The 12,988-nt window shown below is 38.8% G+C and overlaps 2 protein-coding genes across 2 annotated transcripts; one reads left to right on the top strand and one right to left on the bottom strand.

Moving 5' to 3' along the window:
* Nucleotides 1-758: 758 nt before the first annotated feature.
* On the bottom strand, nt 759-3,455 carry LOC143605365 (basic leucine zipper 9-like). The gene is made up of 6 exons (XM_077081532.1): nt 3,225-3,455; nt 2,655-2,775; nt 2,187-2,340; nt 2,027-2,102; nt 1,521-1,646; nt 759-1,074 (listed from the first exon to the last, which is right to left on the bottom strand). Exons 1-6 carry the CDS (start codon nt 3,450-3,452, stop codon nt 772-774), a joined length of 1,008 nt encoding a protein of 335 aa, XP_076937647.1. The 5' UTR covers nt 3,453-3,455; the 3' UTR covers nt 759-771.
* A 6,288-nt stretch (nt 3,456-9,743) lies between these two features.
* LOC143597120 (uncharacterized) lies at nt 9,744-10,256 on the top strand. The gene has a single exon (XM_077075737.1). It carries the CDS (start codon nt 9,744-9,746, stop codon nt 10,254-10,256), a length of 513 nt encoding a protein of 170 aa, XP_076931852.1.
* Nucleotides 10,257-12,988: the final 2,732 nt, after the last annotated feature.

Below are 12,988 nucleotides of genomic sequence, written 5' to 3'. Positions count from 1 at the left end.
AGTTTTAGAAAAGTAAAAAAGTTAATTAAAATACATAAGGATAATTTTTTCCTTACTTAGGAGATATGCCAACTATTGACAGCCAAGCAACAGACCAATGAAGCCAAGGATCAAGGAACCGACAACCTTTTTTTATTGTATTTTCATACTTAAGCATTATCCTTCCTATTTATTTTAATTCCCTTTCTCTTATGTAAACACAACAACGAATACAATCAACAAACATTCAGATCACCAAGGAAGGTGTCTGGTAGGGCATGTTGGGCACCTCTATAGATGAGGAAAACAAGACACCCATGTAAGCTGGTTATTCATGTTTAGGCACCTTCCTCGTCTAGTTGTGACATATATAATTGTATGATGTTGCCAAGTCAGTTTTGAATGAAACCCCCCATCAAGCCTAGTAGTATACGAGCAGGGGGGAGGGGGGTTGTGTGTGCTATGTGCCAATCATCTAATTTGTTATGCTTAAAATGGTTTAAAATGTTTTTTTGTTCTACATGCCTTTTTTGGTAATTTACCATGATAAATTTCATTTGAATTTTGTTTTATTTAATCGTTCAATTGTAATTTATTTTTATAAACGTTTGTATCATATTTTAAAACTAAAACTAAAACTAAAACCAAAATATACTGCATCAAGAACATGTCACAAGTTCATACAAGCATTACAGAAGTTAAAAAAAAAACAACATAAAAGATACGGAAAAGAACACGCATGAGTGACAGAGTGAGAGGGTTATAAACTAGAAAACCCTTCTCATTTTATGTTCAAACGGGACTATGAGCATCATGTGGCCATATTTCAGTTACACAACTTCCACCATCACTGCTTATACCACTAAAGATATCAGGATCAACACCTAGTCCAACCATCATATGTTGCCCGGGAACCTGCAGGCCAGAGTGTGGCCCATGATCATCCCCACGAATGGTTATGGTTGGAGAGACATTTCCCATTCTAGACATGTTTTGACTATTGAATAGTTGTGGAGTGGTCAAATGGTTCTGAAGGAGGTGGCTTAGGCTAGATGTTAATGAGCCCCTTGCCAATGTATCTTCCGCAAGCTTCACCTGCCAATTTGTTAATAACGGTCAGGCATATTAAACTGAAAAGATTAGCTATACGGAAGGGGACAAATGGGTTGAACGGATTGAAAACGTAATGTGTAAAATCTTACAACCTTCCAATTCTTTATCATTTCAAGAAAATTAGACTTTAATTCCAATAACATATTTATTTTTGTCATCATATTTTCTAATATATTAAGGTTTTTATTTATTTTAGCTTCCTAGGTAAATCGCTTTTAGTCCCCATAGCGACATCCTAGTGGTTAAGTGGTGTGTCCCGCAACAAAATGGTTGGGGGGGTTCAAATCACGCAGATTGCACGTTGCGACAAATTTATACTTTGCTTCTTGGATAAAACTACCTTTACAATTTGGTAAATATTGTTTTGCTTCGATTATGTAAATTGTTGAATCAAACTTACCATATATATAGTTAAGGAAAGAAGATACCTTAGCTCTCAAGGCTTCTACATCTGACTTGAGCACTCGGTTGTTGGTAGATGCATCTTTGTATTGGTGCGTAGCAGTCGTGAGTTGCTTGAACAAAATTGAGTACTCTGATCGTAGTTGTTCCACCTAAGATAATTAGTTGGGCAACCAGTCAAAACAGATCATTTTAGATGCGGGCTGAGCTGACTAGAATTTTTTTTTTTTTTTTTTTTCTAAATGACTAGCCTGTCAAGTGCGAATATACAAATTATATGATATTGATTACCGTATAGTTTTTCTATTAAAAAGATTTAGAAGTCTTGAAGTGTTAAAATAACCCTCACGCCGGGCCGCTTTTGACATGTTTCCTTTTAAACCCTTTTAATACCAAATTAAACAGTCATAGGTAAACGAATTAAAATTGTCTTCTCAAGTTTCTATGTTTTGTTTGTGTTTCCAAACATGTTCTTGTCACTTAACATATACATTATTAAAATAAAAATTGTTAGTAAATACTAAATACGTACTTGTTGCTCAAGATCTGTTAACTGTGCTTGTTTTCTTCTTCTTGAGCGCCTAGCAGATTCTCGGTTTGAAACCATCCTGAAATCACAGTCAATCGTATAAAAGTAATATATATATATCAATCTTCCATTCAATTCAAGAAAATCTTGACACAAATCTTACCTTTTAATCTTTTTAATGTCCACTTTATCATTGCTCCGTTCATATTGACTGGTTTCAATCTCTGGATCATAGTCTGATTGTTCTTCATCACTGGTTGTCCCGATGACATTATTTTCCCGCCTATTTGGTTTGATTACTGAAGTTGGACTCCCAACTGATCATATATGAATACTCATTAGTCATGATGTTTACATATCAAAATAGGTACTTTTTGTGTAGATAAGAGTTTGTTAGGTTGACCTACGTACAAACATTTTTGTTCAAATTTTAATTTTTTTTATGAGCATGTAGACATGTAGTATGCCAAATAGGATTAAGAAATCTTGTTTTTTAACATAACCCAAATGTACCCATTTTATAACCTCTAATAATAATAATAATAAAATAAGACCAAAATGACAAACTCTCTCATATTACTTTTAAGAAAATATAAAAAATAAACTACAGGTGATGAGATCCAAAGCGTACCACAAATTGAGGACTGGGAATCCATAGTCATCGTGACACTAGAGTTATCTGGAATTAGATTTTGTGACCATATAGAATTACCCGTCATTCCGCCACAACTTGAAAACCTATTCAAATTATCCTGCAATCCAAAGTAAAGATATTAGGTTATAAGAAATGTTTGACCTCAAATACCACTACCAACACATTTTGGACGCATTGGTTGTGAATGACAGAGCTCGTAAAGCGTGTTTGGGAAAATCTCCACAGAGTAACGAAAATTAAATCAGAAAAAAATATTGGTCGATACGAGGACAGCCTTTACAAATATAGACTATATTCATTGAACAAATTATTGTAATATAATATGAACCTATAAGAAAATCCCATTTTACATATTCAACTTCGTTTTAAACCTTTACATGTCAGTTAGTTATTAACCTTTTATTCAACATGATTCATCAACCTTGTACAATCATCAATTATGCGATACTTAAATGCTTAGTCACTCTTATTTCAACAAAAATTCTTATACGTACAATAAACTCAATAACTTGGTAATCAAGACAGATAATAATAGAAAAACCAAACCGAATTTTGATACTGCACAGCGGTATGTGGAGTAGAACGGGCAGCATAGTTGGTATGCTCGTCATTACTGAACACCACACTGTCAGCAGTGGAGAACATCCCTCCAGCAGGCGAATGACTCCGGTGATCGGTTTGCTTGAAGAACTCCTCAAAGTCGAACTCAGAGAAGGTTCTGCTCATGGTGTTGAATGATTCTAATTCTTTTTTGTTATGATTGAAGTTATCCATGATGATTTTAATGTGTGGGTAACATTCATTAGAATCAGATCAGACGTACACCCACATATAATCTTTGTGAAAAGTTGGATCTTTTTGGTTTCTTCACCCCTAAGGATTTGAAAAAGATTGAGGGGTGTATCTTTATGAGAAAAGTAGGAGGAGAAAGAATACAAAGGTTGAACTGGCTTTTGAAAAGTGAAGTGAAACCAACAGTGGAGAGATGAAGTCAGAAACACTCACTTTGGTGAGTACGTAACGTTGTAAAAGATTCTGTATTAAAGAAATAACTATTGTCACATTTTAATAAATTATTAAAAAATTGTTTCTATTAGATTTTTAATTATTTTAACTCATGTTTATGGTTCGAAACTTTTTAAAAATCAAACCGTTAATTATGATTTTGAGGAATGACAAACCAAATCAGTCGAGTTGGTGTGACCGGTGGGATTGGACTGTTTAACCGGTTTGATGATTTATATGTTCTTTTTTTTTTATTTTCTTTTCAAAAACCATTAGTTTGTGTTAAAATTTATAAATCATTATAGTTCACAAACCGAGCTACATCTGGATATGGGTAAGCGAGCAAAAAGCTGCGCCACTATCCCCTTTTGAATCGCAAAGCCTATCTACTAAATATAAATCCTTGGTTCCCCGGGCTCTGCGAGTCACTGTGGACCACCTTCTGCACCCGCTCCAAGAAGCTAACCGCCTTGGGAGCTAGGGATCCAAATGCGTCGAAGGCAAATGGAATGAACAAGTGCTAATTCTCCAAACACGTTGCCTCATGCTTAGCAACCTTCCTAGATTCCGCTCTCAAAACCGCCTGTCCCGGTACGAAGCCACTGTCTCTTAGCCCCACCAACAGGGACACCTTAGTGAGGTCAACTCACGCATGCTTACCCCCTGCCCAGCCTAACACAAGAACGTCCGCAGGACGCTGGGTAGATCTTCCCTCTCGCGGATCAGTCAAAAAGTTAACAGGTACATCTTTCTTGGCTGAGATCCCGGCACGCCTAAGCACATCCCATAAGACATCTCTAACCCAGTCATGACGATACTTGAATCCCGGCAATTCCTTACAGTGGAGGGCATGCTCACCAAATCTATCCAAACAAGTTTTTTTACAAATGGGGCATGATTCATCTGGAGGGAAAAGAGGAATCATAAGCCGGTATTTAAGGATGGCTCTGTATTCAACTGCTGACATACGTTGCCCAAGACCTTCAATGGGCACAACAGTCAAAAAATCCTGGGCATGAGCCCCCTTGAGACAAGCTAAAACTGCCTTTTGTCTCGGAGTCATATCGAATCGCTCCTCCAAATCATGTACGTGTTTACCATAAAGAGCACTCGCCAAGGTTTGTTGAGGTTTCTTGGGGGCGGTCTCCTTATCAGTAAAACCGCCTAGATCAAGGTCCGGGAGAGTTATTCCAATATTACCAAGTGCAAAAGAGTAGTCAGGATCTACCCACATAACACCAGTGTTTCGCAGGATGTGGTCCTGCAATTTCCACGACTGGGACCTGGAAGCCACAAAGGCATATGCGGAGACAACCTCAGCCGAGAAAATTCCTAAGCCTCCGCAACGCATAGGGAAGGAAGCCAACCTCCACTGGAGGTCCCCAAAATGCGGTCCTCCACACACAACAATATCTTCAATTCCCCCCCCCCCCCCCCCCCCGCAGGCCCGCATCAAAAATAGACACAGGCTCTTTGACATGTTCAAGTTGACAAGTCCGGAGCCCAAACACTAACTTCGCAACACCCATGCACGAGCGCAACAAAAGGAGCTCACTTTGGGGGTCCCTCAGGTCCGACAGGCGTTTCATAAGTTCAACCGCCCTCAAAGCTCTTTTAGTTACCAAAGACCGAATAAACCATGCATCCCGACTAACTGCTCCCCCCAGGAGTTTAACTCCCGTCACATGCCTGCTAATCTCGTCAGGTAATAAACCCGACACTTTCTTCGAATCATCATATGACGGCCAAAAAATCTCCGTTTTACGAATATTAAGTCTAAGCCCCAGAGACGCCCCCCTCTGAGCGAATAATGCCCAACGCTCTAGCAACCTCCTCAGCCGTACCAATGATAATGCCATCGTCTAAATACCAAGCATGGAAGGGCAAGGAACATGTCCCCTGCACCCTAAGGATGAGCGGATGAAGGACCAACGCAAAAAGAAGAGGGCCAAGCGGGTCCCCTTGCTGCACCCCAGTAAAATCCCCAATATGAGTATCCCCCACATATAAACGGGCGGGGCGGGCATATAAAAACTGGACCCATGGGAAGATAGATGGACATATGCAGCTAACTTCCCTGAGAAGGGTCGTCCAATCCACCTCGTTGAAGGCGTTAGAAAAATCAACAGTGAGCATAGCCAGGGACCCGTCAGAATAAAACGCGCTCAAAAATTTGTTAGCACTATGCAATACCGCTTCTGCCCCATTAGGGATCCCAACCCCGATTTGGAAATCCCCTAGATAAGCAGCCACCTTTTTCTCTATTTTACGCATAGCAACTTTCGACACCAATCTTCTAATTCCGTTGTCAGGATTCAACAGGGGGGTCAACGGTGCCGAAGCAATGAACTCCGCTAGAACTTTAGGACAAAGCCTCCCAAGCCACAAGTTGACAACATCAGTGATGGCCTTTAAGAGCCTAGAGGCGGTTGGAGACCCCTGGCCACAGAAAGCGTCTAAAATATGTTGTGCCCGCAAACCATCTCTCCTACAAGATGTACCTTTCGGGAAGGTTTTAATACATTCCAGCACACAATCACCGTCCACCTGCAAGGATGGTTCCGATGGCACGACGGAGGGCATGGTCGGGGGGTCCACCACAGGATGTTTATCTATCAATGCTCTCAATGTATCCCCCCAGCATGCGCGACCCCGGATGAACACGGGACTTTGATCGCCGTTGTGTAATGGCCATCCGCTACCTTCCGGAGGCACTGCTTGATATTTCCCCCTCCCTCTTCTTTATGTTGGCAATCCCACATCACAGGAAGTTCAAGGAGCGGTAGCACCAACTCTTCTTAACCTGCCCCATCTTTCCAAACAGCCAAAGCCCGCATAATGGAGCTACATTGAAGCGATTTCTTGTTACCAGACCTTCGTTCCTGCCTAGTAGCCGGTTTGACAACACGTAACATGCAGCGAGGCAACAAAAAAGTTTAACCCAAGCCTCAATAGACCTCGGGGCATCCACCACTTTACGGAGCCCCCGTGATAAAGCCTGGGCAAAAGCCATGCGACACGCGGGCGGGATACTCTTGACAGTAGCAATAGGAATGGCGAGGATGCGCTCAAGGAGAGCGACATCTACCACAAACGTCTCAGACAGACCACTCCCAAGTTCCACCTGCGAATCGCAGGGTTGAGGGATCCCCACAATAAAATCAAAGTCGTCTCCTGCACGTGGGGTGTATTTAACCACTTCTTTTCCATGCAGACAAGGCCTATTCAAGGCATGCAGGGCCATAATTAAGTAGATATTTTTAATAAATTTGTGACTTGTAAAAATTTATGGAAAATTTATGGAATACAAATACATAATTAAGTAGATATTATTAATAAATTTGTGACTTGTGAAAATTTATGGAATACATAACATTTCTCGTAAAAAGTTGATTTTTCCGTCTTAAGTGTATACAAGACCTATAAATTAACATAACATACAATTGTGTATATGATAAGAAAGTTATTTATATTTAATTATGAAACATTTATATTTACAGTTACGCATAATAAGCATTTACACCATATTGTTCAATTGTATTTCGGTCCACAAAAAGGTCCAATTAATCCGTGAGTTGATAGAAAGGCCAACTAGCTTCACCAAGTTGGTTATAGCCTTATAGGTAGAGGTGCACAAACCGGTTTTTTTAAAAAAACCGGTTCGGTTATTAACCGGACCGGTTTTTTTGGCCCGGAAAAAAACCGGTTCGGTTAATAACCGGACCGGTTAATAACCGGTTTTTTTCTGTCAAAACCCTAACCGGTCTAACTGGTTAGGACCGGTTTAGAAACCGGTTAGAACCGGTTAATAAACCGGTTTTTTTATTAACCGGTTTTTTTTTTTTTTTTTTTAATTTCGCGGTTTCAAATACGAATATTTGTTTTTTATATTTTGTACTTAATAAAGACCATTATTTTTTCACAGTATAAACAAACCGGTAACTACAAGGCAAACCGGTAACTACAAGGCAAAACGGACTGACCGAAGCCATTCTTTGCTTTCGTTGTTAGGGTTCTTTGCTTGGAAGATGAGTATGAGTGTGTGTTGGTGAATGTGTTTTCAAGTCGAGTTCCATCTTGTTGGACAATCCCAATTTGGCCCCAACCATTGACAATTAGCTTCTACACAAAATTTTTTGTATCTTGAAAATGTTTTATTGTTGCTAAAAACATCTCGTAACATTCTTTTAAAACTGTTTCTTTGCGTTTCGATCACGTTTAACCCATCTTGCACGGCCAAGTTGATAATATGTGCAATGCATCGGCTATGAAAAAACGCTCCATCACAAATAGGTTTATACTTTAATTTTAAATGGCCAACCGCGGCCGTATTGTTGGACGCGTTATCAAACGAAATTGAAAAGATTTTATCTTCAATTTTGTATTGTCGAATGACTTTATCCAAGATTTGAAAAATATTTCTACCCGTGTGCGGATAATCAAACAATTGAAACGCAACGGTTCGTTTCATCATTTGCCACGACTCGGGGTCAACCCAATGAGCCGTCACACAAATGTATGAGTCGGGCGAACCATGAGGTACCGACCAAACATCCGTTGTTAAGTTTACACCAGTTTGTAAGTTTGAAAAGTATGAAATTAGTTCGGATTTAGCGTTTTTCCATGCTTTAAGACAATCTCTTCTAAGGGTCGAACGACTTACGTGTTGGTAGCGTGGTTGAACATAGTTTTGCATCATCTCCGTGAATTGAGGGTTGTCGAAGTGGTTGAAAGGAAGTGTTTGTTGAATCACAAAGTTTGAAAACTGTTGACGTACCGCTTCAACGTCGTACGTAAACACCCCTCCTTGATTCGTCATCTCCGGCTGCGAACTACTTCCCGCTTCGTCCTTCAAGGCCTTGCAAAAGCGCTGTTGTATATGCGCTTTTAAAGTGGAGTTTGCATCTTTGGCATAGAACTTCAAATAGTGCTTGCATCGATCTTTTTGGCGACCGTTAGACAGTTCGCATAGGTCGAAATGTTGCCACACATCTTGGTTTCGTTTCGTGGGGATGATCCGAACGACCGTTATGTCTGTGTTCGAGGCACCCATGTTGACGGATGAAGCAGCACTTTGGGAGGCCATGATAATAAGAGCGTATAATCGAGTATGAAATAAACGAGTACGAGTATGAAATAAACGACTACGAAATAAGAGCGTATGGAGTGGTAATGTGGTATAATTGAGTGTGAGATAACAAAATAATCGTGTATGAAATAAACGTTTAGAGCTAGTAGAGTTGTATAATCGAGTGTGAGCTAACCTACCCAACCTAAACTATATATAGTTGTTTGTGGGGGTAAAATGTTAAAAAACGGCTAGAAATCAAGAAAAAACGGGCAAAAAAGGACCCAAACGGTCATATGGCCGTTTTATAACGGTCAAAAACCGGTTAACCTAAAAACCGGTTAACCGGTTTTTGACCGTTAACCGGTTAACCGGTTTTTAGGTTAACCGGTTTTTGACTAATAACCGGTTTTTAAATTTAACCGGTTTTTTTACTAACCGGTTCAATAACCGGTTTTTGTCCACGAATGAGTAACCGAAGTACTAACCGGCGGTTCAATAACCGGTCTAACCGGTTTTTTAATAACCGGTTTTTCTATTAACCGGTTTTCGGTTAAACCGACCAAACCGGTTCTATAACTGGTTTTTTTGAACACCTCTACTTATAGGTCTAAAGTGTATTCTATGAATTTCTTAATGATTAAGTTACTACTGTTTATTAGGATTTTTATTTCATTTTTTTGTTAATCAAGTTGGGTTAGCATAATAAACTGATGTTACCAAAGTAGAGTCTCATAAGGGTGTATGTAGGGGCGATTTTTGCTTGGCAACCCCCCCCCCCTCCCCCACCCCAGCGTGCGGCGATAAACGGGCGATAAGGGGGTTCAACGGTCAATAGGATTAAAAAAAATTAAAAAAACTTAACATAATTACCAAACCAATTGAACCATTTTCACCATCTCATTACAATCTCAAATATAAAAATACCAAACCAATTCATACTTCTTCACCATTTCATACTTCTTCACCATTTCATTTCATATTTTTTCAAAATGGATTTCCCGAACTCTTCCGGCATTTGGGATCAACTAATTGAGGAAACTCATGTTATTCATCAGACGCACCAACAAGCGTTGGAAGAGGGGGAAGAGGTCATGAGCGCAACGCGGGTCATCGCTAATAAGATAGCGTCTGGCTCTACTAGTTCTTCGCCGCAACGTAGGCGATCGTATATCCTTCGAGATCGTCTTGATGCGAACGATCGTTTGATGAAGGACTACTTCAACGACAGAACAAGATTCGACGATGTTACGTTTCAACATCGTTTTTGGATGTCTAAACGTTTATTTTTTCGCATCGCAAGAAATTTGGAGCGGAAGTATACGTATTTTCAACAAAAACCTGATGCAAGAGGATATTTAGGATTCACCGCCATCCAAAAGTATACTTCGGCTCTACGCATCCTCGCACACGGCAACACAACCGACATCAACGACGAGTATTTAAAGATGGCTGAGAAAACGACACGAGACTCGTTGGAGATTTTTTGCACCGCTAAAGTTTAAATTTTTTAAACGCGTTGTGTTAAATTGTTTATATTATTTATTGTTTAATTTAAATATTTTTTAAAGTGCCTCATTTTACCCGGTTAAAGACTTCAATTTAAAAAGGGGGTTTTGGGTTTAAGTCTCACTTCGGCGGGAAAAAAAATATGGGGCTATGTTGGGTCGTGGTGGGGGTGGGGTTGGGTTGGGGGGGGGGGGGTTGGAGTGTTGTTTCTCACCTATTGGTAGATTATGGAGATGATCGAGTGGGTTATGACCCGTTATCCGAATTGTCCATTCAAAATGAAGAAGAAAAAAATTACGAAAGTGTCACCACCTTATTTGGCCATTGATTTGTCTTGATTGAATATCTAGATTCGCTTTTTAATCTTTCCCTTTTTCTGGTACGTTCTTCATCTAAATTCTAAATAACAATCCCATTCTACTCTATTTTGTGTCTTTGGATTGTAGATGATTTACACTATTTCACATTAGTTCATTCTTTAAGCCATGTATATATCGGAGATGATATAAGATATAAGAGGATAAGTAGGTATGAACATCCTGGCTATCAAGCTATATATCCCAAGCAGCCCTACAATGAGTGTGAACCAATAAAATCCCAAGCAGCTATCAAACTATATACCATGTAGGATTTTAACTTCCTTTCTTTGAACATTAATTAGGGTTGTGCATGAGTTGCCTTTGAGCTCAACAAAACCAAAACCCGAAAATAAAATTCGGTTTGGTTTGGTTTGGTTTTTTTAGTTTACGATTTTCAGTTTTCACGAGTTCTATCTTCAATTTTCACAAAGAGAGATGTCGTGGATGAAACAAACTAGGAAGTTTACCTTGTACTTGTGAACGGTAATAAAATCCAAACTCAATGAAAATATGACAAAACAAAATATTGTTGTTTCAAGCGTCCATAGGGGAGTTGGGAAGAGGAGTAGTTTTACCGAAAAGTTAAATCTTTGAACAAAGAGAGCCAGAGATGGAACAAAGCGATGAAAGACAATAAAGTGTAACGTGTGTGACTGCGTTCTGGAAAAACAAAACGGAAGAGAAAAATGAAAGAAGACTATCATTATACATTGGTGAAGAGTCAAGGGAACACATAAACAACAGAAAAGTCTAGAAACGGCTTGCATCCTTATTGTTTTTTTATGTGTGTCTAATTAAACATATATATTTCGTTGCAAATTATCCGCTTATTTATTTAGGTATTTACCAAGAATTCGTAAGATTTTTTATACTTAATCGTTGTTTTGGAGACTTGTGATTGACCACTACCCATGCTTACCCTTAGTGGTCCGCTACGAGGTTAGCCGCCTAGAATGATAATGTGTTACTCACAGGCGTCAGCATCCATAACAGACGGCCACCTATCATGCTAATCAAGGCCGTTTCCGAGTTTTCGAGTGCCCTAAGACAAATATAAAAAATGGATCTTATATAATTTTTTTTTTCTTCAAAATATTAACGATAAATGCAATAACAATAAATAAAACAAAATGTGCCTCGATACAGTGACAAACATTCAAACAAAAAATGGACCTTATATAATTTTTTTCTTCAAAATATGAACGATAATTGTAATAACAATAAACAATACAAAGTACAAATCGATACGATGGCAAACATTAAAAAAACACAATTATAAATGGGCTGACTGCTAAATTGCTTCTGGAAATATAAACCCATTTTAACAGTAGCACCTACATAAGTTTCTATTATTTATCAAAAAGAAGTCAACAAGCATATTGAAAAAGTTGACAGAAAAGTACAAAATACATAATAAAATATTAATTATTTTTATCATCTCCTTCAATTCTCCAAACAAAAAGCTACTTCTCGCTATAACATATGCACGCCGGAAAACTGGCAATATTTTATCTTTGTTATATCCTTCTTCTTTCTCCTTTTATCATTATTTTACAAGTCACTTTCACTTTTAAGTGTTTAAAAAGACTTATATGTAGATATACAGGGGCGGGTCTAGAGGTGTGCGAGCCGCACCCTCGTCCAGGGCACGATTTCGGTAGATAGCACAAAATTTTTTAAACATATATTTGTTTTTTTTAAACATTAACAAGTGAAATTGGGCAAATGGCTTATAAAATAATGAGGAAAAGAGAAGGAAAAAAGACTTAACAAAGAAAAAGAAGCATTGCCGGAAAATATTCCGGTGGGTTTTGAAGTTACAGCTGGAAGTTGGAGGAGACAAAATGAGTAACAATATTATTTTTGAAGTTGCAGCTAGAAGTTGAATCTACTAATGTTCTAGATTTAATTACTATATATTTTCTATATTTATTGGTTTTACTTTATTTTATTTAAAAATATAGTTTATATATTCGTTACTCGTTAGGGCATATGGCCTTTTTATTTTAGCTTGCTCGAGGAACATAAATTCTCGGAGACGCCCCTGTAGATATACATATATAAAATCTTTCAAAAATTTGTGTGCCATCTACAAAAACCGTGCCCTAAACGGTCGTCGAGCCCACGGTTGGGTCTAGGCCGGCCATAATGCGAACGTCATATAATGATACGACTTTGATCACATATGCAAGAGGCCCATAGCAAACCGCCACCGCTTTGTTGAGGCATCAAGCCTAATTTCATCTATTTTGACCGTTGATTTCGCTACGAGACTGAGACCACTTTGCATGAAGAAAGGGACCTATTTGGAGCGTGAGAACGAGCTTTTGCTTATTGTATTTGATTTTTGTGTTCCGGTGTCATAGATT

Source organism: Bidens hawaiensis, unplaced genomic scaffold (genome assembly GCF_021521415.1).
Source record: "Bidens hawaiensis isolate Kalapana, Puna unplaced genomic scaffold, B.hawaiensis_p1.1 tig00000237_1, whole genome shotgun sequence".
Taxonomy (NCBI): domain Eukaryota; kingdom Viridiplantae; phylum Streptophyta; class Magnoliopsida; order Asterales; family Asteraceae; genus Bidens; species Bidens hawaiensis.
The sequence above is the reverse complement of the archived record's forward strand: the minus strand, read 5'-3'. Positions and strand labels throughout refer to the sequence as shown.